This window comes from Poecile atricapillus, chromosome 16 (assembly GCF_030490865.1).
Source record: "Poecile atricapillus isolate bPoeAtr1 chromosome 16, bPoeAtr1.hap1, whole genome shotgun sequence".
Taxonomy (NCBI): Eukaryota; Metazoa; Chordata; class Aves; order Passeriformes; family Paridae; genus Poecile; species Poecile atricapillus.
In genome coordinates, this window is record NC_081264.1 from 7,011,897 (window position 1) to 7,039,018 (window position 27,122).

Genomic DNA, 27,122 nt, shown 5'->3' on the forward strand with positions numbered 1-27,122 from the left:
CTGATGGCCCACTGAAGGTAATGACCATGAAGCCAGGCTTGCAAGTGGTACCTGCAAACCTCTGCCAGGTGAGCTGCCTTCCCCCAGTGTCACAGCTGCCTGTTAGACAGATGTGTCAGGCAGCTGGATGTTGTAGTGGAGGGAGACTGGAGATAGATTTACTGGAAGGATCAAGAAAGGACAGAAGGGTAAAAGGCACTTTGCTTCCTGCCTAATCTTTATTGCCTATCTCACACTCCCTACAGCCTCACATCTCACAGAGTTGCCACACAGCAGAGATCAGTGTTGTAGCGACTGTGCACATCCCTGAACAAAGGCCAAGCCTCTTCCACAGTCATTGAGACACCTTTAATGTAAATGTACCGTTCTCTGTGTTGGACTCCCTGTTGAAAACTTCAAGGTTTTCATGCTCTTTTAGCAAGTTCTTCCAAGGACGGTGTTTCCTATTGTACCATGCCATTTTGAGAGCTCTGGAAATGCTGAAGCAAGCACCAATTTCAGTAGAATAGTGACATTTATGAAGTTAGTGGATAGGAGCTGTGTGTGTAATGGCAGCACTTTCTTAACCAGTAGCTCCAGGCTGGGAAAGTAATTTCCAGGAAAAAAAATAACTAGAAACTTACTGCTTCCAGACTGGCAGCAAAAATCATTTATTGTGGGAAAGCTAAGCTTGAAACCACGAAAACCGAGTAATTTTCATCAACTCTCTCACTACCACACACACACAGATACATGGAAAGGGAACTTTCTGAATTAACTTCCTGGAATATGTAAAGCATCCTGATACCAAAAGTAACTCTCCTCAACCAGAGACACTATTGTAGAATGTCCCACAGAAATGAATGCAGCTCCTAGCAGTTTCTGTTGTACAAAACACTTGGTGTGACCAAACTGAATCCAGATTTAAACAGGAGGAGGGCATTGGCAAGATACTTTCAGTAACAAGGCCTTAAATCTTAGTTTATTCTCTGTATGCAAGAGCTCCCATCTGCAAACCTTATGGTTACACAACATGGCTTTTTATGCTTTCCCAGCCTTCTCTCAGGTATAGAAAAGGTTGATTAAATCCATTCTGAGCTATCAGACACACCACAGTTGCATCTGTCTTCACTGTTTATAGAAATGAGTCAGGAAAGTAATATTTTAAATACTTATCCATGCTAGAACAGACACACTAAAAATTGCTTAGGTATAATGCTGTAAAAATGTTTCACATATATAAATAAAAATTTGCAGGTAAATAAAATATATAAATTAAATATTAAGGCGATGTTTAATAAAGCATGTTTCTGAAGACCTGCAGTCTAGTTCCATTGTCTGTATTTAATACAAAACCAGTTTTTTCCTCAGTGGGTGTGAGAGGCAAGCTGGATGTCTGAGTCTGATTGCAATCTGCCAGTAATAGAGCTATTTTTATGTGGTTAGCACAGGTTTCATTTTTGATGAAGTTTCTGCAGACTGGGTGACACCAAATAATAGAAATATGTAAGCAGAAAAATATGCAGTAAGCACGGGGAATTGGAACATCGTGTTGTCAGCGGTTAGAGAGCAAGAACTTCCCTAAGGAAATATTTAGAAAAACGTGTTTGTAGCTATAAAAGCTGTAAGTGGAAAGCACTATGCATGGGCTTTGTGCTGTGCAGAGAGTGCCACCCTCTGTTCCTGCAGAGTATGGAGCCTTTCTCTCCTTTCACTAGTGCAGTTCTCACACACACAGTTACAAAACGAGCCAGCTGGACAGAAACTCTACAAATGGCCAGTATTCCCTGGTAATTTTGTTAGGTCAGCTCTTTAATTGCATTGTATGCTTTTCTTTTTTATTTTTTGCTTTTCTTTTTCCCCTTCAGGGGAAAGGTGAATAAATTTTCCTTCCCCTTTTTAGAACAAGGCCCTGTAGGTTCCTGAAAAATACAATTTTAATTGAAGTCTGACAGAGCTCACTTGAAGAGAAGGCAGCAGAGCAGCTCCTGTATGCAGTCTAGCTGCAGAATGAGAGAATGCTGCAGCTGGCTGTGGTTAAAGAATTTGTTGTGGTACTTTCTGATCTTTCTTCTTGAAGAATTAGGGTGCTCTGCGACAAGCACTCTAACAGGGTTTGGGATAAGCCAAGGGCTCTTTCAGTGCTGGAGACAGAGACTGCAGTTTACAAAGCTGTCTCCTGCAAATTTACAGGAATCCCTTCCCTTAAAGGCCTCATTTGTGATAGTGTTTAATATTTTTTCTGGCTTTTTAAACAACAACCATGACATTCCTCTATTGTGTTAAAAATTACATTACTGATGATGGACATCCTCCAGTATGAAGGATTCTCTTTCTCTTTCAGGAAGCCTGCTGCAGCTTTGTGCCATGCTTGGGCAATAGTCTCCCAACGAGTGGCTATTCCTGTAGCTGGGGCTTTGGTGCCATGTGGCAGAGTAGCAAGTTAAAAAGAGATACTTTGGAGCTTTATCCAGGTATTACATTGTTCTAGAGAGATAGGATCAAAGTCAAGAAGCAAACACAGGCAAATATTCCAAGTGGAAAGAGCAGCTACTTTAGTGACTCAACAATTGAGTTTGCAGTTATCGTTTTCTGTTTTTGAGTTCTCGGTGAGAAGCAAAACTCCAAGCTTTTACATTCTTAAAAGAAAATCAAAACCAGATCAAATGAAGATCAAGCAATCAAGTCTTCCTTACCATATTGTTTTTGACATTTTCTGTAGAAGAGTATCCAGTGAAGGTCACTACTAAAGATTTTAAACACTCATTCACACACGCAATTCTCAGGGTTTCCTGTCATATCTCAGCAGAGCCTTGCTCTCTTTCACTCAGCTCCCCTTCACACATTCAAATCCCACATATGGTTTATGAGCTCAGTGCCAAACATGCATGCAGCCAAGAAGGTCAAACTTCAGTAGACACGTGTTGAGCCACAGCGTGGGATTGCCCATTCATACCGGCATCTGGCTCAGGCAGCAGAACAGCAGGAGACTGTCCTGTGAATCCAGATACACTCTCTGGATACCTCTGATCATCATGCTGGGAGCCTTTCTTACATCCCTGCATTTGCACTTGAGAACAGTCCTCTTCCTGACTTAGTTTGTAAAGTAATGGTCTCTTCCAAATAATGCCTAGGGGGCTGTGTAATGTGTACAGGAAAAGACCCAGTTGCTGGCAAGATCCAGGAGCTCGGTTAACAGGTTTGCAGTTCAAACAATATGCTGGTGTTTTGGTGTATCAACCCTCCTGACTTGTGGAACAGCCTCCCATCTTCCTAGAGAAACAGCTCAGAGGATTCGTGTTCATAAGAAGGATAATTTGGAAATGCTGGTAACAGAGGAATACCTGGCAAAGCAGACACTGTTTACCTGGCAATTATATTTGGGGTGGCAGTATGACATTAGCAGTACATTATGAATACATTATGAATTTAAGCAGTACATTATGAATACATTATGAAATTATGTGCTCCGATGCACCAGCTCCCAGCACCTCAGAGGACTTGTGGGATGCCCGGCGCCAGAAAGCTGCTGAAAACTCTAAGGACTGATTACTGGGGAAAGGGCCAGAGGGAATGCTGAAAATGTGACATTTACAGGACATGTCACTGGACTCTCCTGCCTCAGACTCTGTAAAAGGCAACGCTCATGCAGGAACATGAATGATACAGACACGCAAGGCTACGAGAGGCGCACCACCTTCACAAATATATTTAAAATTTTAATTTAAGCGGAACTTAATTTTAATTTATGCAAGTCGGTGCCAGCCCCAGGGTCCCGACGGAGGGGCCGGTCAGACCCCCGCCCCTCAGAGCGGCCCGGCACAGCCCCGGGCGGGCGCTGAGGCGGCGCCACCCGAGAGCCGCTCCCCCTCCGTGCGCTGCCGGAAGGGTCCGTCTGGAAAAGCCGCCGTCTCTCCAGGGGCCCGGCGGCCTCTCCGCCGCCTCGGAGCGCCCGGGCCTCAGCCGCTCTGTGCCCGGCGGGGGCCGCGGACGGGGCCGCGGGGGCGGTAGAACCGCCGGGCCCCGCTCGGGCCGCGCTCGGCAGCAGCGGCGGCAGCGCTCGGCTGGCGGCGGAGTGAGAACCGCGCTGCACCGCCGCGCCCGCCCCTTCCCGGCGCAGGCAGCGCCACGTCTCGGGCAGGAGCCGGCGCCGGGCGGGCGGCTCCAGGTCTGCGGGGGACTGGCCGGGATGGGGGGCGGTGGGGGCGGCTCTTGGGGGGCCGGAGGCCGCTGCAGGCCGCGGGGCGCTCGGGGCTGTCGGGGGGCGGCGAACCGCCCGGCCCGGCTCCGGGCTGCGGTCCCGGGCCTCCCGCTGCCTCAGCCGGCGCCCAGGGACGTGCCCGGCCCGGGGACCCCGCGGCCGTGTCTGCTGGTGCCTCCCCGGTCCGTGACCGGGAACCGTTGTCGTCCTGGTTGTTCGTGTTTTAAGCAAAATCGGTGACTTTCATACAGCTCTTTCCCTGTGGGGTTACTGCTGTGTTCCCGTGGCGTGCCTGCATCTCTGTGTGTGTGCGTCTGCTTGTGCGCAGCACAGGGGTACAAAAGGACTGAGGCCAGAATACTCCACCGTTTAATATTGGAAATGGGTTGTACAGGAGAAAGCCATTCTTCATCACCTTGATCATTTAAGCGTGTTTTATGACAAAGACAACAAACCATCTCTCGTTGGCTGGATTTTGACATGGTGTAAGGGGCCAAAATATTGCATCTGTTTTGTCTGTAATTCCTCATGGTAACCTGTCATGTAGCATCTATTTGCTGTACAGTGGAAGTTTCAGGAGTTTTACCAAAAGCTTTATTATACTGAAAATCTTTAAAAATTAGTAACAAATCACAGTGAAGGTATTATTTATTTTTTTTTTTGTGGAGGTTTCCCGTTTAGAAAGGTGCTGCAGGTTTCTAGCTCCTTCACAGCTCAACTCTGTGAGTGTCATGTACATAATCGTGTTTTCCTGTGTGCCCTGAGCTGTTTGCAGCTTCAGTAACATTTTGGAGGTGATGGTGTTGTTGCAGGGTTACCAGGGCAGTGTGGCACAGTAGCAGTTACACAAGTGCTCTCTGGAGATAGGGAAGGAATGTTCAGAATGTTTGTGTTCATGGAAAAATGCAGTCAAAATATTCCTGATTTGACATTCTCCAGCAGCCTCCTGCATCCCCTCCAGAGGTTACCTGAATACCTAAAGAATAAATTGCAAATTCTATAAACTGTGTTTGGAAATCCTTTTCTTGGCTGGTCGTAGGAGAAGGCAGTGTTGAGCTGCATTCAGGCGATGATGTTCTGACTGCCAGCTTGTGCTGTAATGAGTAGTTCAGAGTCTGTATGGTGATTCATACTTGTTATTCTGCAGACAAATAAAGAGTAATGATGTAATTTAATTTAAAAAAAAGTTAAATCTGAATTCCGTACTTCATTTTAGCAAAAGATATTGAAACTCATTCCTTTTAATGAAATATATGGTACATATATATATATACTGTAATTTACAGAGCGGAATACTACTCTGATACTGACTTTATTCTTAAAGCAGAGGCTAAAGAGATCTTTCCATTAAAATGGACAAGGATTTTAAATCAGTTGTCTTGCTAAATATTATCTGTTGCATCGTTCTGCAGTGCATCAGTGCTACTAAAATAGTGAGCATAAACAGATCACTTTTTATCCCCAAATCTGGATACTTGGTTGTATTTCATTGCCTCTGTTTTTATCACATGTCCTTGTTCTGTCTGTGGGCACTATTTTATTTTTAACTCATATTTTCAGAGCTCTAGTAAATGTTTGTAAATTCACTACATTTTTTTTCTAGAGGATTCAGCTCCTTGGTGATTACAACTTTGTCTACGAGCTGTTTCCACTATGTGGCATTAGCAGCTGCCTGCTGCACACCAACATCTCTACTGCTCAGAACCGTGCTCCTGTGTGACGTCTTGATGCTGTTCTTGCTGATGGAGAGAAACAGGACTTGGTAGTTCACTTGGTGGCAAATTGTTGAGAAGAACTTTCCAGGGATCTGGACCATTTTTACCATGGACTCCACATCTGTCCAGCAGGATGTTCACTTGGAGAGCAGAAGCAGTAATGGAGCTCCCACCAGCTCTGAAGAACTTTTGGATTGTAAAGCCAAGTCACATCTAGTTACTACAGATGAAATTAACAGTAAGTTATTCAATATGCACCAGATAATTTCCTAGTCATACTCAGGCTTTTATATAATCATCTGTGTTATTGTTCAGGTGAAGTTTTTCCTTGAGATCAGGAATTTCTTGTACAGCAGTTTTAAGCAAGTTTGGTGAAGTCTATAGCTCTGTGTGTATGTAAAACTGTTTTTTTAGCTGTAGAACTTGTTATTTTGAAAGCAAAACCAAACTATTAACTTAAATACTATCAGCTGTCAGGTGAGTATTTGTTGTTCAAGGTGTAAGTCTATCTTCAGATAATGTTTCTGAGAGTGTGCACCTGAGACTCTCTGGAACGATCAGTTCTGAAATGGCTGTTCCAGAGTAAGCTTGTGACTGGAGTACTTTATTCTGGCAGAAGAAATCTTCCTAATAAATTAAATCACTTAGGCAGAACCCAAAACATCTGGATATGCTTCCTTTTATGAAAGAGAGATGCTGGCATGTACTCACCAATTTATCTCAAAGTAACTTTTTTACAAGCTAGTAGACAAGCTCTATAATAAAATAATCACTCAGCTCTTTACAAGAAACTATTTAGAGCCCACTGTCTGAGTAGATTATTGAATCAAACTTGAGTTAGAAGGGAGCTGTGTGGGTTATCTAGTCCAACCTGCTGCACTGAGCACACACCTAGATCAGGTTGCTCAGGGCCTCGTCCTGTTGAATTCTGAAAGTGTCTGTAGTGGGAGGTTCAGCAGCCTCCCTGCCCACTGCAGTATTTAACTGCTTTCATTGTGAAATTATTTTCCCTGCACTGAATTGAAATCTCCGTGTTTCCCTGGCAGGAGTCTGAGGATATGTTGGTGTATAAGGGTGTGGGGGTGGCTGGGTGGAGAGGTGTGTACACTGTGGCTGTGTAGACACAAAACCACAGTGGTTCCTTACATGAAAGGAGGTGACGTGATGAGGTTGGGGCCTTCTGGCAGCACAGGTTTGTCACCTTGTCACAGGCAGCAGAGAGGAGGCCCTGACACTTTATTTGCTTTTCTTATGTTGCCTGTTATCACAGTGGGAGGGTGTGTAGTGAGGTGATGATTCATTCATCTTTTATGGAGCTGCAGATCACAGGTTCCTATCATCTCCCGTGTTGGACATTCAAATTGTGGCTTACAAATAGATAGTGTGTCTTTCTACTGTTTTTAATCTAATTGCATTTCCTTGCCTATTGTTCTAAAAAGACTGCAGCTGTATTGACACTACTGCCTTTAAATTACTTTAGTTCAAGGAGTGTTTAGATTTTGAGTGTCTCCTGGTGTCAGGAAGTTGCCAGGAAACCATTCTGCCAGAATTTTGCTCCAGCATCCCTTTGGTATATGTATACCACTCACTGTTGTGAAGAAAAAGTCTGAATAAAGTATAAACCTGATGAGAAGTCTGAATAAAGTATAAACCTGATGCAGTTTCTGAGAAGGGTAGAAACAGTATTTATGAATGTATGAGCTGTCTTCTTATTTTTGGCTTCTTGTGGCTATTCTTAACATTTGATACCTATTTTAAATATGGTTTTACCAATATTCTATTTCTAAAATGTTAGTCATTAAAAAGCAGTCTTTCCCTCTGTCCTCCTTTACATCCTTGTTCAACCTGCCCCTTCCATCATGCCTGCAACTGGTTTTGTGACGACATGGTCTAAATCAGAGAAGTGATTAAGGCTAAATGGCCTGAAATGTCTGCATGACAAATAAGATACTCAAAAGTATTTTGATTCAAATATTAGAGCTGATGGGTTTTGGCAGCCTAAGTCTGAAAGCTTTATATTTCTACCCAAATTCAGTTTCCTCATTCAGTTTCCTCTCTGCTGGTTCACACTGAGCTGGCTTGAGGGAAGATGCACTGCACAGATGGGAACTTGACTTTTGCTCTTGCAAATACTTTATGATCATAAATGTTAAATATTTTCTACCGTCTTTAGGAAAAAAATTAAATCTTGCATATTATTCCAGTGAGTTCCAGTTTCTTCAGTGATAATGTGGTGTGGGAATGAACAGAAAGGCAGTGGCTATTCCAGTTCTCTGCTCATTTGACATCTATAGTAATTAAAATTAGATACACAGTTTTTTTGCAATAGGAGATTCATAAATGTTAGTAGTCCCCAGCCAAGTGAAATAGAAATGTGTGAGAAATCCAGAGTACAAACCTATTAAATGTTTATCTGGTTTTGAATACGCATTTTTTTCTTTCTGGAAAAGAAAAGTATTAGTAAGTGAGGATTAAATTGGTGTTGAAGTGATTCTTGAATTTCATTTTAATTGGTAGGTTTATTATTTTGATACTTAGGAGCTTTGCTACTGTACTTTAGATGAAGCTATCCTATTTGAAAAAATGTAAACTCAGTGTAAAATTGAGCAACTGCTTGGGCCAGGCTGGAAATCGGGATGGTGGATGCTTTCTCCCCAGTGCCCAGCTGCACATCAAAGAGCTGAATCATTCAGCACAGGCCTGCAGCTGCTGAGGCTTACTTGTAGTAGATTGCTCCTCAGAGTTCCTTACACTCTGTGTTTCATGCTTCTAGACCTAACAAGATTTAAAAACCTCTGTGAAGTTTTGAAGATATTTTATATGATGAATTTGAGGTCCTGCTTGAGGGCAACATAGTAAGGCAAATGAAAAGTGCTTGTTCTGGTCTTTTAAAGTAAAGAATCAGAAATCCTCTCTGAAATTTCTCCTGCCAGTTGCTGTCAGTAGCAGTTTCCATATTCATACAATGTAAAGGCAGTAGTGCTGGCATTGTATTTGGGTGGAGCTATGAAGATGAATGGAGTGGCTTGAAGTGTAGCTCAGTAAAACTTTCTTTTCCAGCTACCAGTAATAACATCAACGAAGTGCCAAATGAAGAGGGAAGTCTGGAGATAAACAGCAAAGTGGATGCCTGCCAGAATGGGCCAGAGTCACTCTGCCCCGACTCTCCTGTATCTTTTGATCCTACCAGCAGTGAGCAGGGTGAAGAGTCATCCCCAGGTGTGACTGGTTTCCATGACAGCCTAAGGAAGTCTCAGGGAACTAGTGCTGAGGGCATAGCTCTTAGAAAAGAAGCTTTGCAGTCTCTCAAACTAAGTCTTCCCATGCAAGAAACTGAATTGTGTAAGCATCTGTTTATGATGGTGCCCCTGCTTTCTCTTGCTCCATAAAGCTTTTTACTCTGAGCCTGGCTCTGGACTCCTGTATCATTTAAGCTTGAACTAAACTTCATTTTTGCAGTAAACTTTTACTTAGAACTACAATTCATTTTCTTTCAGTAAACCGCCCTCTGCTGCAGCTAAGGCATGTGCCTTACCATTTAAAACTGGCTCTTCGCTGGAGGGGAATTCACGCTTTCTGGGGCTGAAGCTATTCTAATCTCCTTGATAATTAGGAGTAACAGGTGACATTAAAAAAAAAAGAACAGTGGAACTAGGTGATTCTAAACTAAAAAAAAAAAAAAAAGGAGAGAAGAGCAATGAAGGAGGGAGAAGGGAAAGCCTTTGTATTAAGGTGTCTAAAAGTCTTACTATAGGAAAGGTTTCATGTGAGTTAATGAAAGGTAAGAAAATGTACCTAGGGAACAATTTTCCACTACTTGTAGGGAATGAATGGACTGTGGAGGTCCTGCTTAGTTTTATAATTTTAGTGCTGTCAGAAATGCTGGACTGGTGAATGACAGCAATATGTTTTTTTCTTGCTGTATAATCTCTTGTCATATATCTGTGGAGGAACTACAGCATTTTCAGACTGAGCAGTGGAGGTCCACAGGCTTTATCAGTGCTTACACAAGGAGATATTTGAAGAGGGTCATTTGAGGTGCATGTCAGTGGGCTTTCCTTTTGTTCCTTGCTTAAGCATGAAGCATGTTGCTGATGGTAGAAGGGCTTTTACCTTTTGCATCCCTTTTGCCTGTGCTGGAGTTTTCTGTTTGACTGTGAAGATACCTTTCCCTTACAGGCTCAGTAGAGTCTTCACTGCCATTGGAAAATGAGGAACAAATCAGGCTTCAGGCAAGAAGGCGTCTGGAAGAACAGCTTAAGCAATACCGAGTGAAGAGACACCAAGAAAGAGTGAGTACCACACAGCACACCTTCTAGATTGTGTTTTGTTGAGAAGCTTGAAAACTTTACCTTTTCTGTGCCCTGAATTAAAACATTCAGTAGTTTTCTCAAATGAGAGAAAGCATTTATTTCTCCTTGACAGGCAAAATTTGGTTCTGTTACCTCATCAGTAACGTACCATTTTGTGCTAATTAAAATAGGGGGGGAAAAACAGACACCAAACTTAAAGTAACCTAAATGTTCAATTTTGCCTATATTTTCAGTTACCTTTTAGGGTCTCACATTAACATTTTCAACATCTATATACTGCAGCTTGATAGGGTTGATGGATGATATAATTTATCTTGTATATGAAAGGACATGTGTATAATATCAGTTTAAAAGTGTAGAGCTTTCTAGCTTAAGTTACAGCAAAATAAGTATTTGATGCTATTTCAAAGTTAACATTCTGGAATTTATTGTTGGCTCTTTGCTTCTTTTAGTCAAGTCAGTCTACATCCAAAACCCGTCCCTCCAGCACCCTGGATCCTGAGCTTATGTTAAATCCAGAAATCCTGCCAAGAGCCAGCACTGTAGCAATGACAAAAGAATATTCCTTTTTGCGGACCAGCGTCCCCAGGGGGCCAAAGCTGGGTAGCTTGGGACTACCAGCATCCTCAAAAGAAAGAAGAAGCTCAAAATCTAAAGCCAGCAAGATCCGGTCCTTGGCTGACTACAGAACTGAAGATTCAGATGCTCGAAATGCTACTGGGAATTCTGTGGCTACTGACTTATCTGGGGGGGCTCTGATGCAAAGCAGAAGTGGTCCAACATCAGTTGTTTCTGAGATCAGTCTGCCCTCTGATGTGGATGATCGAGTAGAGAATTCCTCCTTGGCAGGAGATAGCATTTCAGAAATTGATGGGAGTGAAGTGGGAATGAGGCTGGATGGAAATGAGAGCGACAGCTCTACCTACAGCAGTGTGTCAGGGAAAGGCCTCTATAGCAGCTCACAGAATGCAGAAGGCAAACAGGATACTCCATATACAATAAATGGCCAGAAGATACATCCTGAAGCAATGGGGCAATTTCCTTCCATCAGTGAGGTGCTGCAGGCTGCGGCAGTGGAACATCAGGCCCAAGAGCAAGAAGTTAATGGAGAGGTACGGAGCAGGAGGGACAGTATTTCTAGCAGGTAAGAATGATCTGTTGTTAGTTAATGACATTTTCTTTCTGCTGTAACAGGCAACCTATTACTTTTCCCTCGTACTAACTTAAGATCCAGTTTTAATTTACACTGTGATTGAGTCTGTTAGTAGCTTACAAATTCTAAAAGAATGTGAGAGGTTGCTTCACTTGAGCACCTATTTACTAAGTATATCTTTAGAGAAAGGTATTTTTGCCAGTGGCTGTGTTAAATGTACTGGAAGCAGTTGTTTTTGTCTGTATAGGACTTCATTCACTGAATCACTCATGAGCCTTGGTCTATAGTCTGAAAGTGTAGACTTGACTGTCTCAATGATATTTAGTATTGTCCTTTTCCTAACCTATTCATGTACCTTTCATACCTCACATAGTTAAGAAATGCCAAGTCTTGTCCTAGATATTTACCCTCTTCAGCCATTTGAGAATGAGAATTAGTCTCCCAAGCTTGTGTATATGACAGGTATTAAACTGATTCAGAAAGCAAGTGCATGCCTGGTGAAGTCCTTAATAACAATGGGTGCTTTTTATCAGCTGTCTGCAGATGCATGTTTTATACAGCCTACTTTTGAAATTGCTCCTCCCCCTGCTTTGTTGGAATAAAGTGTCATGCCCAGAGATGTTGAGGTGTACAGTCAGTTGTTGGTGATTATTCTGGCTTAGATTTATTTCTTATGGTAATGAGAGAAGATCTTTTTCTCCAGATGCCTTGGCTGTTCAGCAGTGAATCAGCATAAGGAATCCCTTATGCCAAATACCTGTTCTTCCTCCTTTTGCAGCAGCTGTTGGTATTTCTCAGGCACATTAAAGCAGACAGTTGTGAGAATAATTGTGGAGGTTTTGTGATCCCATCATATCGAGCTGTCTGCTTAAAATGGGATCTGTAAATACAGAATATGAAGTCAATGATTGCACTTCTGTAAAATAACAAATATATGGTGCCACACTAGATTCTAGTTGCTTCAAGTACAGGAAACTAAAGTATAATACCTTAGCATGAGTATAATTTCTTTCTCTTTTTAACAGAGATTACACTGTGTTCTGGATCTATCATAAAGCCAGAAAAAATGTCCTACAGTCTAAGCCACATGGAGTCTGAGTACCTCTTAATTTCAGAGTCACTTTTCTTCAACTAGATGAGTGTTGTATTCTAATCCTCTAACTGTGCTTGTGCTGTCTCTATCTCCAGTATTTCTATGGAAAGCTCTATCGCAGGAACTCATGACGAGATGTTGCAGGTTATGAAGGAGAAGATGAGACTTGAAGGCCAACTAGAAGCACTCTCACTAGAAGCTAATCAGGTAGAAAATTAATTTTAAATTCTGTATTCAGCAAATCAAAATAATAATTAATTTTCAAGAGCCTCTTACTCATTACTTGTGGAATTGTTTTGCAAAAACATTGTTGAATGAGGTACTTTGCAAGAATGCTGTGGTGGACTGACCCTGGCTGGATGCCAGGTGTCCACCAAAGCTGCTCTGTCCCTCTCCTCCTCAGGTGGCCAAGGAAGAGAAGAAGTAACAATGAAAGGCTCCTGGGTTGAGATAAGGACAGAGAGATGGAGAATCTCAGCTCCAGAGTGAGGGGCACCTCCTGCCCCTCCCTCTGCACTGACCTTGGTGTCTGCAGAGCTGTTTCTCTCACAGTTTTCTTTCTTATCTTTGCTGTTGCTCTTCTGCTGTTTTTGTTTTTTTTTTCACTTTCTTAAATCACTCATCCCAGAGGCTGTGCCACTGTCACTGATGGGCTCAGCCTTGGCCAGTGGTGGGTCCATCTCAGAGCCAGCTGGCCTTGGCTCCACTGGAAAAGGGGGAAGCTTCTGCCAGCTGCTCACAGGGACCACCCCTGGTAGATCGCCAGTAGCAAAACCTTGCCATGTAAACCCAATACAGATGCTGAAGAGGATTAGTAGAAAGTTGGTAAAGTATTCAAAGATCACTTTTTAAAAAAAAAAGAAAAAAGTGAGGCTTTTGTGTGTGGTTTTTTTTAAAGTCAAAATAAAAGAGAGACAATAAATCTGAAGCAGTGCTAGCCATGTCTTTTTAAGTATTTTTTCTTTGTTTCAATTGATGGTACAGCACTTCAAATATAAAGAATTCTTCTTTGAATTGTGGAAATATGCATTTTATGAAAAATCCTGATGTGCTTACTGACATACAACACTCTATATTTTGTATATGCTTTCCTCTGTTTTCTTTGACAATCTGAAATACCTGATAGGTGAGGTGTTGCTTTAAAAATAATTTTTTACAAGCAAGTGGTCTTTGCCTTATCGAAGCCATTTTGCTGGGCATCTTTTTTAGTCAGCCATGAATATATTTTTTCATGAGACTCCTGTATTTTGATTTTCTGGACATCTACAGGCTCTCAAAGAGAAGACTGAGCTACAAGCCCAACTTGCAGCTTTGAACATGAAGCTTCAGGCACAGATGGAGCACAGCCAGAACAGCCAGCAGAAGCAGGAATCCCTGAGCTCAGAAGTGGCCACATTAAAGCAGTCTTGCTGGGATCTGGAACGAGCAATGGCTGACCTGCAAAATGCCTTGGAAGCAAAGAATGCCAGTTTAGCTTCTTCAAACAATGATTTGCAGTTGGCAGAGGAGCAGTACCAGAGACTCCTGCAGAAGGTTGAAGATATGCAAAAAAATGTTCTCACCAGAGATAGTACAGGTGGGAAGATGTAAATGTCAATCTTTAAAATGTGTTGTTCCATAAATCATCTCATTTCAACTTGATTCTGAAGTCCAGGAAGAAGAAGAAATTTAAACTTGCGTTTATTTGATATCATACTAATAAAACGGTCTGGATTTTAAGATGTTTGGTTTTGATTTTGTGTCACAGAAGTGTCACAGTTTGCAAGCTGCCACTGCCAGCCTGGAGAGAGAGGCATAAATATTTAGTCCAGACAGTGGCCTAGTTGTTTTTTTGGAAAATTGTACAAATGTTGACTTGTAATGATGACTCTATGTGCCAGGACACCTACTTCCTGATGTTTAGCTAGTTCTTATTTTCTGCCTCTAAGGAACTGTGAATGCTTAGAGAAGTGATTCATTTAGTTTAATTTTATTCTGCTTATGACCTGGTATTTTGGATTCTAGCACTTTGGCAGAAAAATCCAATCTTTGTATAATTAGGCATATGTGCTTTTGTTCAACAGTAAAGGAAAAATAGAAAAAACTATGAATATAGCAATAATCCTTGAAAAAGTGTGCATAAAAATAGCACAATGGGGTGTGTTAGTCCAAGTTCTTTATTTTTGTGTTAGTCCAAGTTCTTTATTTTTGTTTTTCTAGTTCATGACCTGCGCCAGCAGTTGGCTTCCTTGCAGACCCAGCTTCAGAAAGTGCAGCTGGAACGGACCACACTGACCAACAAGCTGAAGGCATCTGAAACAGAAATCACATCTCTCCAAAATGTGAGGCAGTGGTACCAGCAGCAGCTGGTCCTGGCACAGGAGGCCCGTGTCAGGCTGCAGAGTGAGATGGCCAATATACAGGTATTGTGATTTATTGCATGTGGGAGAATTGAGAATCTCTTCTTTCATGTCTGTTTTATCAACAGGACAATCTAGTGGCCTTCTGCAATGGCCTGACTGCACCAGTGCCATTTCATGGTAGCTGAGATAAGGCACACACAGTTTCAACTTTTTTTTTTTTTTTTTTTTTTTTTCCCTGAAACTCTTAAATTCTGTTGGTATTAATCTGTGATTTTTTTCCTTCCTTTAGGCTGGGCAAATGACTCAAGCAGGAATGTTGGAGCATCTCAAACTAGAGAATGTGGCCCTGTCTCAGCAGCTGACTGAAACCCAGCACAGGTCCATTAAAGAAAAGGAACGTATTGCAGCACAACTACAAAATATTGAGGTATGGTTGTAGATGGTTTTCTTGAGTTATGTTCTGTCTAGATTGTGTATTTATGTTTTGTAAGATCAAGAGCAGTCTAGCAAAGAAACATAGAATTCTTATGAATTGGTTCAAATCCTGCATTATAAAAGCAGTAAATATTTCAGAGCAAATAAATTTGCATGGCATTATGAACAATAAGAGGGAACAAAGCCATTATTTCCCATTTGAAGGTGATACTTCCATATTCAGTTCTGGTATTTGTTTTTAATTGAACTTTGAAGACAAATATAAATTTGCCCATCCATGAATTTATTCAAGAGGAAACCTAATTGGAAGTTAATCTAAACCAGTAATGTGCTTTTTTAAGTGTGTGAAATTGCTCAGTAATCAGGTTTGTCCTTCCTTCCCTCCAGTAAGAAAAGCTGGGTAAAATCTGAAGTGCAGTATGGTCACTTCTGAAGGTCTAAGAACCTTCAATTCCCCTGATTTTCAGTGACATTCCTACTTCTGAGTCTCAAAGGAGAGTAAAGCAGCAGGTTAGTGGAAGCACCTGCAGTGTTACTGATAGCTTGTGTAAATTACAGGACTGTTTCCTGAATAGCTACAGTGTCCAAGGAATCCCTTTTGGTTTAGAATTTTCCCAAACAGCTTAATTTTAATAAGAATTCTTTTTCTTCATGTCTTGCTCATCATCTGAGAAAGGACAAGGTGTTATTTAATAGGATTTCAGATTGTCACAAGTATGCAAGACATTCACTATTATTCTAAGGAGTTTTAGGTACAGGAAACTGAGTGACTTCAGTAAAGGCATACGGGTGTAAAACAGACATCAGAATTATTTTTGTATTTTTGTCTACAAATTTTCCTAATAATTTAGGTTTTTTATTTTCCTGGTTATTTTTTCCTTTTTCCCACTCCTTCCCTCAAACTGTAGAAGTTGATTCCATGCTTTTTCTCTGCAGGCTGACATGTTAGACCAAGAAGCTGCCTTCATGCAGATCCAGGAGGCTAAAACCATGGTGGAAGAAGACTTGCAGAGAAAACTAGAGGAGTTTGAGGATGAGAAAGAACAGCTTCAGAAAATGGCTGATTCTGCAGCAACATTGGAGCAGGAATTGGAACAGGTAAACTGTTGTTAATCAACTTCCCAGGAATTCCAAGAGAAATGCTTGTTTGGCAGAAAAGGCAATAATGAATAGATACTGAGTTCTTAACTTATTTTTAAAACTTGAAAGATTGCTGCAAAAATGAAGTACGTATTAAAGTCATTCTGCTCCAGGTGAAAAGGCCTTTTTTTTGGACATGTCAGTAATAATACTTTATAAAAATTTCATAACTACTGTCTTGCCAGATGCTGGGTTTTCTTAGTGAATTCAGTATGTGATCACTGTAAGTATAGACAAGATCCATGTTCAAAGTTGTTAGGCAGTCAGGATATCATTATATACATTTACACTTACAGAGCCCTGCTTTTACCTTGTAACCTTATGCAGGCAGCAGGTCAAGGGCTGCAGTGACATGAAGTATGTGATAGCTCAGTGCTATATTCCATGTAATGATATGGTGTTATTAATAATGCTGAATTTACTGTGGACACATTTTTCAGGTAAAACTTTCGAATACAATGAATGCTATAAATATTTTAGGTTTGTCATTCTGGTCATTGCTTAGTCTGTAAGGTAGCAGATGCTGCTCAAGGCAGTTGATACAATTAACAGAGCAAATAGAAGTGGCCTAAGAAAGCTAAAAAATATTTTCACTTTCTGCTATTTTCTCCTACAGGCTAAAATATTAATTACAATACTTGATTTTGATTAGAGTGCTTTTGCAAAGATAACCTTTGTTTTGTATTAATTTAATCTTAAAATATTTCCTGTCAGGTCAAGTTGACTTTGCATCAGCGAGATCTGCAGCTTGAATCCTTGCAGCAAGAGCACCTAGACCTGATGAAGCAATTGACTCTTACCCAAGAGACACTGCACACCAAAGAGCAGTCCCTGGATGACCTGCAAACACAGTATGATGAGCTGAAGGCCAGGCTAGAAGAGCTCCAGAGCGATGCTGCTTCTAAAGATGACACGATCCAGTATTTGCAGAATGAGAAGATCGTGTTGGAAGTTGCTCTGCAGGCAGCAAAAGCAAGTAAAGAACAACTTGATGAAGGAGCGACACGCCTTGGAGAAGATACAGAGGAAACATCACAAATCTTGGAGCAGCTGAAGCAAGAAATGGCAGTCAAGTCAAGCCAGGTAATGATCCTTCTGAAATCTTACCAGTTTTAAAACACAGCAATTTGGAGTGCAGGTCACAGTTTGGGAAGTAATATTTTAATTTGCTCTTTTTTGTGTCACAGGGGGCCAAACATCTTTCCTATGCAGTAATTTGGCTCCCAATGTGGAGACCTTCTGTATAGAATGTTGTGTTATCTAACCATTGAGATGCTTAGTCAGAAACAGCATCCTTGTTAGATTAGGCAGTTGTTACAAATCAGACAGATACGCTCACTGAACAAATCAGGTGTAGTATGACATTTGGTACATAAAGCAATGTTGACTTTTTCCCCCTCTGGCAGGTGGAAAATCTGCAACAAGAAAATGCCAACCTCAAAAAACAACTTCAAAAAGTAAAGGAACAGTTCCTGCAGCAGAAGGTAAGCAAAAGCAATGAAATTTGAGAGACATAAACCCAAGGAATACACTTCTTTTAACAGTGAAGGCATGTACTTCTGGGGAGGTTATGAGGATATTTAAATCTATTCTTTGTATCACAAAACTTTGTGACATTAAAATACAGAAACTATAACTTACAGTTGAATTTCTGTCTGCAGTTAATGTAAAAGCTGATCCACCAGCAAGTTAATGCTTTGATAGGGCTTCAGGGAGCTTGCCAAGTGATCCACCATAGAAAATCTCTCTTTGGTTTGTTGATTAGGTTTGCTTTTGCAAAAGCACTTGTAAATCCTCAAGTGTTGTCATTTCATTGCAGCTTTGAAAAAAATCATAGTTGCTTCAGTAATTAGATGGTAAATAAGCATTTTAGTGCACATTTTATTCTGAATTTACACAATTTTGAAACAGTAATTTGAAATGGATGTGTCATTAGCATTGCACATATATGTGTCTTATTTATAAGGTGGCATTAATTTGCTGCTTGATTGCTTATTAACCGAACATCAAGGTTTGTTTTAGCTTGTTATGTTTAAGTTTGGGAAGGCTGTTTAAACTGTCAGTCACAGTTAAGCCCTCTTCTCATGGCAAAAGTTACTAATTGTGTGCATGGGATGGTTATTTTTTTAAAAATTAGTTTGGTTTTTAAAAATGGCACATAATTAATGCAGTTTCCATAAAGAATGTGAAGAAAAGTATCCCTTACTGCAGAGAACATTGAGGTGTTTCATTTAATGAACTCCTAATATGATTAGAACTGTTATTTTATATCTGAGCTTGCATAAAAGCCTTTGAACCAGAGTAAATATCTTACAGAAGCTGATGCTGGTTTGTATGACACTCCCACCCCCTCAAACTAAAAGAAAATCATTAAATGCTTTCTAGTAAATTAGTCAAAAATTTGCAAAGCTGAAACAGAGGTGACATGGTCCTCTTGAAACTCTTGTGTGCAAGGTCATGGTGGAAGCTTATCGAAGAGATGCGAGTTCCAAGGACCAGCTCATCAGTGAGCTGAAAGCTACAAAGAAGCGGCTGGACTCAGAACTGAAGGAGATAAAGCGAGAGCTGCTGAAAATCCAAGTTGAAAAACAGTCACTTGAATCTGAGCATTCAAAACTGCAGAAGGAAGTATCTCAGGTTCACCAGCAGATGGTGGAAATAGAAAATCACCTCCAGTCAGTGCAGAAAGAACGAGATGATTTGGAAACACGTCTACAGGTATGGAAGGTGTAAGGCTTTGAACTTGGAGAGTGTTACATCCAGGATACACTGCTGTTTCTATTAACTTTGGGTATAAACAGAATGACCACCTGCAAGCTAATGTTCTTGATGATACACTCAAAATAGTCTAGACATTTCAACATATACCTGCCAAAATTCTGTAAATGCGTGACTGCTTACTCACATCTTGTGTAAGTGGGGAGAAACACTACAGGAGTGGTAAAAGACTGATGTGGAAGCAATTTCTTTGGGCCTAAAGTGAACTCCATCTGAGAACAAATTTCAAACACTGTTAATATGTGTTAATAGTGGTGACCTCAGATGGAAGAGTTAAAGAGGAAATAAAGGAAAAGAGAATATGGAGAACTGGAGAGCAATTTATATTTAGAGATGGAAGTAATTTTAAAATTTCATGATTTTTCTTTTATCATGAAACATACACAGCAAGCATGCTTTTGTTCTTATTCTCATGGGTCTTCTTTTCCTTCCCATTAAGTCTTTGCAGTTCGATAAGGAACAAATGGAATCTCTTGCTGAGGCAAATCAGGCATTAAAACAACAAGTAGAACAAATGCAAGAAGAAGCAAAAAAGTAAGTGTTCTTCTAGCACAGGCAAAAGAAGTACAGCATTTGGTTTTCATATTTGGCTCTCAGATGTTGGGTTTTGTTGGGTCATGTGAAAAATTAATCTTGTAGTACTATTTGTCAAGCAGCTTTTGTTTTTACCTGGTGTTTTCTTTTCCCTTCACACCAGGGCCATTACAGAGCAGAAACAGAAAATGAAGCGTCTTGGGTCGGACCTGACGAGTGCTCAGAAAGAGATGAAAGCAAAACACAAAGCCTATGAGAATGCAGTCAGCATTCTCAGTCGGAAGCTGCAGGAATCTCTTACTGCAAAGGAATCTGCTGAGGCAGAGCTGAGCAAACTAAAAGCACAAATTACTGATGGTGGGAATGACCAGATTGCTCAGGTAGGCAGATGTCCTTTGACATTCTACAAAGACAGAGCTGTAAGTCTTGAAATACTATTTCACCCTGAAATGATGAAAATATTTGGAAAATAAAACTAGATAAAACCGTGGTGTCGCGGTTTTGAGCATGAGAACTTCTTTGACTATATTTGAGAAAGGTGATTTGGCAAGCTGGATTTACTGATGAAATTTTTATTGTTGGTTGTTTTTTTGGTGGGATTTTTTAATATTTTTTTAAAGGGTTAGTATCTGAAGATTTTCCAAGATTCTAGCTCTTAATGCTTTCTTCTCATTGACAGCTAAAAGTTTTTCAAGGTAGCCATAGCTTATTTATATATGTTAGGGCTGTAATAAGAAAATTAATTTACTGAGGAAAGCTCCAATTTCTTGAACCAGTGGAGCAAGATATCAAATACACCAACAGCAGTAGCTGGATGCAAAGGTGGAAAACTCTGAGCAAGACCTTTAAATTAAACCGTAGCACCTTGTTGCATATTTGCTAGAGAAGGCTTTTTAACCACAGCAGAAGTGACTCCTGAAGATGGGTGACGCACTAATCACATGTGACCCCTTTGTCTCTAGGAGAAGATTCAAGCTCTGAAGACAGAACTGCGAGCTGTGAGCAGCAGTAAGTTGATGCTGGAAAAAGAGTTGCAAGAAGTGATTTCACTGACCAGCCAGGAGCTTGAAGAGTACAGAGAGAAAGTGCTGGAACTTGAGGATGAGGTGATTGCTTGAATTTGCTTGGTAGATGGGCATATGACAGTAAAAAGTGCCTGAGAGACAGGGAAAAATTTTAGTACCAAAAATTTTATACTAATGGTGGAGAAAATCAGAATCATGGATAGGAAACATCATGTTAGTCGTACTTGCAAATTTTGTTGCCTTGTGCTGGTTCTTTGTGGTTTCATGAGTCATTGTCCTATAGGAAAAGAGGATGAGAGAGAAGAATGGTTCCTGTATTAGATACCAGCTGTCTGGTCATGAGACAGTGAGGGTACATCAATCATTAGCTTTTGGAACTCCTGCGAGTCATGGAACCCCAGTGACATTGAGGGCCAGGTGATGGTGTTCAGTTGTAGAGTGGCACAAAAAATTAGATATCAACTGCTCTGGATCTGCACCTGAACAGTGCTCCTGGATTTTTCTTTCTAGCAAGCATTTTAGTCCTCCAACAGGAAAAAACATCGAAGTGAACTTATTTTTTAATGTTCATTTTAAAAAGTTAAAAAGAAAAGAAAAAAGAAATCACATTCTGGAAAAACAAGATGCTTAATGAGTTTAACTCAAATTTTTGTGCAATAGTAGCCTGAAGCTGTTTGGTTGTTTGTTTTATTTGTGTTTTTGTTTGACTACAGCTTCAGGAATCTAGAGGCTTCAGGAAGAAGATAAAACGTTTAGAAGAAATTAATAAGAAGTTGGCTCTTGAACTGGAACACGAACGTGGAAAACTTACAGGTCTCAGCCAGTCCAACGCTGCTTTGCGGGAGCACAATAATATTCTCGAAACAGCATTAGCAAAGAGAGAGGCAGACTTGGTACAACTGAATCTACAGGTATTTGAATTTTTAATGAAATAATTTCAGAAAGGAATTGGCTCATGTGATACAAAGTTGGTGCATTTTCTCCAGCTCTGGGTCCCCCCTGTGTTGCATAACAGCATCAATATGGGGGTTGAACAGGAGATCAGAAATGGGACTTGGCACTAAACAGAGTTTTCTCTAGAAAAAGAAATTATAAAATTGCACTACAATATTTGCAATAGTGAAAGTGTAGGTACATACAGTGTTGGAACATACAAAATCCACATGTGTTACATTTGGCTTCATTGAGATAAATAATTTTTATTCCAATAGTAATACATTCCTGTTGACATAGGCAATGAGCTACCATTTAATGGTATCAACTTGTGAGGTTGAAGGTACTCTGTGGAAAGAGTGATCAGTGAACAGCAGAGTTGTTCTGCAACCCCTGCATTGGCTTGTGTTTATATTTCCTCTAGTGAGCCCACACAAAATGTGTATTTGTTTTTGTGACATGTTACAGGTTCAGGCAGTCCTAAAGCGGAAAGAGGAGGAGGATCAGCAAATGCAGCAACTTATTCAAGCTTTACAGGCTTCCCTAGAGAAGGAAAAGTTAAAAGTTAAAGACCTTCAGAAGCAGGTAATGGCTTATCTTTTATTTATTTACAAAGTGATTTAAAGGTATTTTAAAAGTATCTTGAAATGAAATATGTGTTTTATAGCATTGCTTCCTGCAGGGGGTCTGTCACAAAGGCCAGTGGTTGAAAGATCAGTTGATGCCTTCTCTGTTGTGTCCTGTATTAAGCTCCTGCATATGATTCACCTGCAGAGACATAAAACAAGAGTAAAACTGCATCTTTTTATCCTGTTAGGAAGCAGCAGCCAAAGCGGATGCAGCCCATAACCGGCGACACCACCGGGCAGCAATGCTCGAGCTCAGTGAGATCAAGAAGGAGCTCCATGCCAAAGAGCTGCTGGTCCAGGCCCTGCAGGCTGAGGTGGACAAGCTGCAGTAAGTTAATGTCTCAAAAAGAACAGTAATTAAAACAAATCCTCTGAAAAAGCCATACATTATTGAATTTTTGGGTTTGCCTCTTTGGGGTGGTTTATGTTGATTGTTCCCCATCAGAACCTGACAACGAGATACTTGTTTGAACTCTGAGCAAATACCTACATTTCTCTCTCTTTATAATTCAGTTAGACCTGAGGTACACTGTTTTTAGGCTTCACTATCTGCTTTTTTTCACTTTCACCACACACTTCTACTATTTCACATTGCTAGTAAGGATTAACACTTTATCCAATTATTCTTCTCTTTTACATCCCTGAGGAGCTACATAGAGGATTGATTATTGTCTATGTTCCACAATGTATTAAAATTTAGTTTGCTCCTATATAAATTCTTTTCTTAAATTACAAGAAATTATCAGACCTACATGAAAATGGATATAAGCTTAACCCTATTCCTCCAAAAACAAAGCAAAATTGCTGACGGGGTTTTGTTTTATTTTTTTTTGCTGCATAATCTGTTGTTTGTAATTGGACTGTTACCAGTGCTGAAAAATTTTGTAGATTTTTTTTTTTCAGTCTTTAATATTTATACATCTCTTTCATAAAATCTTTTTGTGATTAACTGTTGCTCTATGAATTTGTTGGCAAAGCCCTCAGCTCAGTCAGAGCTGTAATTAACCAGGTTCCATGCACCATCATGTCATTTATAGTTAACTGGCTAACCCAGAGAAGTTCTTGTTTTAAAGAACAGATTGAGTAACTGCTGTGTCTGTTAATCTTGCTGTGCAGGGTAGAGGATGAAAAGCATTCCCAGGAGGTATCTCAGTTTCAGCAAGAGCTGGCAGAAGCCAGATCTCAGCTCCAAGTTCTGCAGAAAAGCCTGGATGACAAACTTAGTGAACAGCCTCTAGTAAGCCAAGAGGTAAAAAGTGAACCCTTACTGTGTTTATTTGTACTTCTCTTGCATTGAACCCTTACTGTGTTTATTTGAATTTCTCTTGTCCTTAATTCAGTATTTTTAATAAAGTTTTGCTAGGTTTTCTTAAGAAGGTTTTCATGAGACAAGAATATATTTCAGATTTTGTGGTTGATTGCACCTTTAGATAATTCCAATGATTTTTTTTTCCCCCCTGGTAGGTGGAAGACCTGAAGTGGGAAGTAGAACGAAAAGAAAGAGAAATTGAAACACTTAAGCAGCAGCTGGACATGACCGAACAGCGCAGCCACAGGGAGTTAGAAGGGATACAAGTTGTTTTGCAGGTATTCCATTGATCCAGTTCTGATGGACTGGAATTTTGATTGCTGTAGGGGGATAATTAAAAACAATACTTTTGTTTTTTAAAAGCATACTTACACTTTTTTCTGAATTTTTATTTTGACTGTGCTGTTCCTTCTTCAACCTTTATGCCATTCAAATAGGCAACTGACTTTCTTTTAACCTAACCTCTGATTTTCTGCCACGGCAAATTTGTTTCAAACAGTGGTGTTGTGTGTTGTTTTTTATTTCCAGTTTCATCTGGAAACTGAAAAGATTATAAAAACATTAGTTGGCTAGAGTTTTTATGCTGTTTCTCTACATCACACTGATTCTCTTCCCATTTAGAATATCAAGACTGAGTTGGAAATGGTGCGGGAAGACCTGTCAGTGACTCAGAAGGATAAGTTTATGCTGCAGGCTAAAGTGACTGAACTGAAGAACAGCATGAAGTCACTGCTGCAGCAAAACCAGCAGCTGAAGTTGGACCTGAAGCATGGCAAGATGAAGAAGGTATTTAAATAGGAAGAACACATTGTAAAGTACAGGGAAATCCTCTGCTAAAGCTCTTAAACAACCTAACATGAATGTGCCTGTGATTCCTGCTCTGTTGTGCAGATGTGCACCAGTAATGTGATGTGAGACCCTTTCTAGGTGGTAAAAATGATATTGATGAAATAACTTAATTGTGTTTCTGACTCCCTTTTTTTCCCTTAACCAGAGGAAAGAACTGAAAGGCGAGAATAACTCTTCCAATCCTGTTACTCCAGTCAAGATTCCTGATTGTCCAGTGCCTGCTGCCTTGCTGGAAGAACTGCTGAAACCAACAGCTGTGAGCAAGGAGCCTCTAAAGAATCTGAACAGCTGTCTCCGGCAATTAAAGTATGGCCTGTTATTTTAAACCATATTAAAGAATCTTAAAAATGTTTTCAGGAAACCAGCTGCCACCATGAGGAAAAAAGGATTTGTAAAATTAATTCTTTATTGGGACTATAATTAGGAAAGTAGGATGTCACAGACAGTTCTGTCATTGTAAGTGCTTGCTTATATGGTCATTACCATAGTGAAAGAAGACTTTACAATAAAAAAAATAAAATGTCCATCCTAACTTGTGCACAGCAAAAAAAAACCAGAAACAGCTATTAATATTTTTGAATTAATCATATTTTATTTGTTTTGCTCTTAAAGAAAACAGTTCCTAAGCTTCTTGTAAATTTACTTCTCTTGCATACAGCTATATCATATATATATATATATATATACACATATATATACGTATATATTGGGGTAGGTATCAAGAATCAGAAAAGTAATATTTTGGTCTTGCATTTAGCAGTTAGTTTTCTGCTTGCTAATTTTTGCTTTTTTTTGTTCTCAATACATTCAAAGGCAAGAAATGGACAGCCTTCAGCGCCAGATGGAGGAACACACCATTACAGTACATGAATCAATGTCTTCATGGACTCATATTGAGGGCAAGTTAATGGACCTTACTTCTACAAGTCCTACAACTGCAGCAGACCAGCAGGAGACTCCTCCTGCAGATGAAAAGAAAGAGAATTGTAGTGTTAGTGACAAGGAGGCTTTGACACTATAACCTTCTTATCAGTTGTCTTTCTTCCTATTGCTTTAAGTATATAAACAAATCTTTATAAAAATTATTTATTTCATTTTTTTAAATGCTGTTCAGCATTGTGCTTTTGCCTGTAGGAGCAAAGGGCACTGATTTGAGAAACTGATGGAATAGTAAATGCAGAATATGCTATTCTAAGGGTTTGTTTGAAACCTTGCCATAACAATTCTGTCATGTTGGGTACTGCCAAGTGGTGAATCTAGCTCATTTGAGGGCTTAGTAAGAGATTCATATGAAGGTTTAAAATGAGGTCAAGAGAAGCATCTGGTTTTAAGTATGTAATTGTTCAGTCTGGGTGAGTTTGTTAAGGAATTACTGTTGATTATGTAACATCTAGGTTTTCTTGTTTGGGTTTTTTTTTAATTTGTGGGAGTAGGATGTTTTTTTTCCCCATCTTGGGTTGTAGCCAAACTATAGAGAAAAATAAGTTCTTCTCATGTTCAGCCATGAGAACTGGATATGCTGAGTATTCTCTTGTCCCTCCTATAATCTCTTATTCTTGAAATTCAGATTATAGATATCTGTATTTGAAGGAAAAGAAGTTATTGTAAGCCATTTCCAGTTCTGAAGGTGACCTCTGACCTATTGCAGAAGGAACAAGACTAAAGACAAGCAATGCAGAGCAGTTGGTATCTTTGGCAGATTTGCCTGGGATGTTGGCTAATGTTTTTCTTTTACAGTCACAGGCCAGTAGTGAGCTTTGCTTCACTGGACAAATACTTTGCACCTTTTAATTTCAAGTTTTGAAGTAGACACCCATTAAAAAGTATGTGTGTAATATATATATATATATATCTATAAGAAAAAAATCATAATTTTCTGACTTTGAATATCTGGTTTAATATGCTTATATACTGTAAGTTAAGGCTACAGTGAGGGGTTTTGTTACAGTTACTATTTTAATGTTAAGTTTGCTCTTCTTTGACATACTGTACAAATGGCTTAGGGAAATGAGCCCCTAAAGCCAGAGCTTTTAGAAATGTAATTATTTTTATGTTAAAAGACATAATTTTAATGCCTATAAAATTATTATTATTTTTAATAGTTTTATCTTCTCCCACACACTTGCTCTACTTCTTGCACCCTCTATTACAAGGTGTCCACCGTGGATGGAAGTGTTGGCACTGTGGCAGCCCCTCTGCAGAACACCTTGACTAAGTTATTTTTAAAGCAGCTGACTTTAGTTTCCTTCATCTTTGGTCCTGTTGCTCCATGTGGCTCATAGTTCAGTGATAAGCCAGCCTTCTCCTCACCCTAAAATTCAGTGTTCAGGTATTGGGAAGATTTAGTGGCAATTCATGTGCTACAATGTTTTTGTCCTTAAAACATGAAACAGGTCAATTATATCCACTGTCTTTTCGTGTTTACAAAAAAAAAAAAAAAATCTATTAAGTACAAGTGGATTCAAAGGCTGGAAAAAAGATTTCTAGTTCATGTATTTTTCCAAAAAAGGCTGTCGCTGGTTTTGGGTTTGGTTGTTGCAGAGGAGGGGGAAGGATATTGCATTTTGTTTAGCAGTAAGGTGAAGAATAAATAACCAAACAAAACTCCCAAACCCACCTATATTTATCCAAAGTCTGATTTCTTGTAACTACCACTTCAAGCTCTAGTCCAGTTGAACACCTTGCACTATAAGT

The 27,122-nt window shown here is 40.0% G+C and overlaps 1 protein-coding gene across 3 annotated transcripts; it reads left to right on the top strand.

Moving 5' to 3' along the window:
* The first annotated feature begins 3,883 nt into the window (after positions 1 to 3,883).
* Positions 3,884 to 26,912, top strand: GOLGA3 (golgin A3). Of its 3 annotated transcripts, none has more exons than XM_058851493.1 (24): positions 3,884 to 4,147; positions 5,784 to 6,133; positions 8,956 to 9,237; positions 10,075 to 10,187; positions 10,661 to 11,352; positions 12,550 to 12,661; positions 13,724 to 14,030; positions 14,654 to 14,856; positions 15,086 to 15,223; positions 16,168 to 16,329; positions 17,086 to 17,454; positions 17,778 to 17,855; positions 18,826 to 19,089; positions 19,589 to 19,683; positions 19,847 to 20,063; positions 20,646 to 20,789; positions 21,422 to 21,619; positions 22,110 to 22,226; positions 22,459 to 22,598; positions 23,387 to 23,519; positions 23,735 to 23,857; positions 24,201 to 24,365; positions 24,574 to 24,734; positions 25,242 to 26,912. In XM_058851493.1, exons 2-24 carry the CDS (start codon positions 6,004 to 6,006, stop codon positions 25,447 to 25,449), a joined length of 4,551 nt encoding a protein of 1,516 aa, XP_058707476.1. In that variant the 5' UTR covers positions 3,884 to 4,147; positions 5,784 to 6,003; the 3' UTR covers positions 25,450 to 26,912. The 3 variants fall into 3 exon arrangements, with proteins under 3 accessions (XP_058707476.1, XP_058707477.1, XP_058707478.1); XM_058851494.1 differs by having other exon boundaries at positions 8,956 to 9,114; XM_058851495.1 differs by lacking the exon at positions 8,956 to 9,237.
* The last annotated feature ends 210 nt before the right edge of the window (positions 26,913 to 27,122 follow it).

Bases quoted from the DNA above. Each gene is read 5' to 3' on its own strand.
- GOLGA3 (XM_058851493.1), top strand. From the start codon at position 6,004: ATGGACTCCACATCTGTCCAGCAGGATGTTCACTTGGAGAGCAGAAGC. The intron at 9,238-10,074 runs GTAAGCATCTGT...TTTCCCTTACAG, and splicing joins CATGCAAGAAACTGAATTGT to GCTCAGTAGAGTCTTCACTG. The intron at 10,188-10,660 runs GTGAGTACCACA...TGCTTCTTTTAG, and splicing joins TGAAGAGACACCAAGAAAGA to TCAAGTCAGTCTACATCCAA.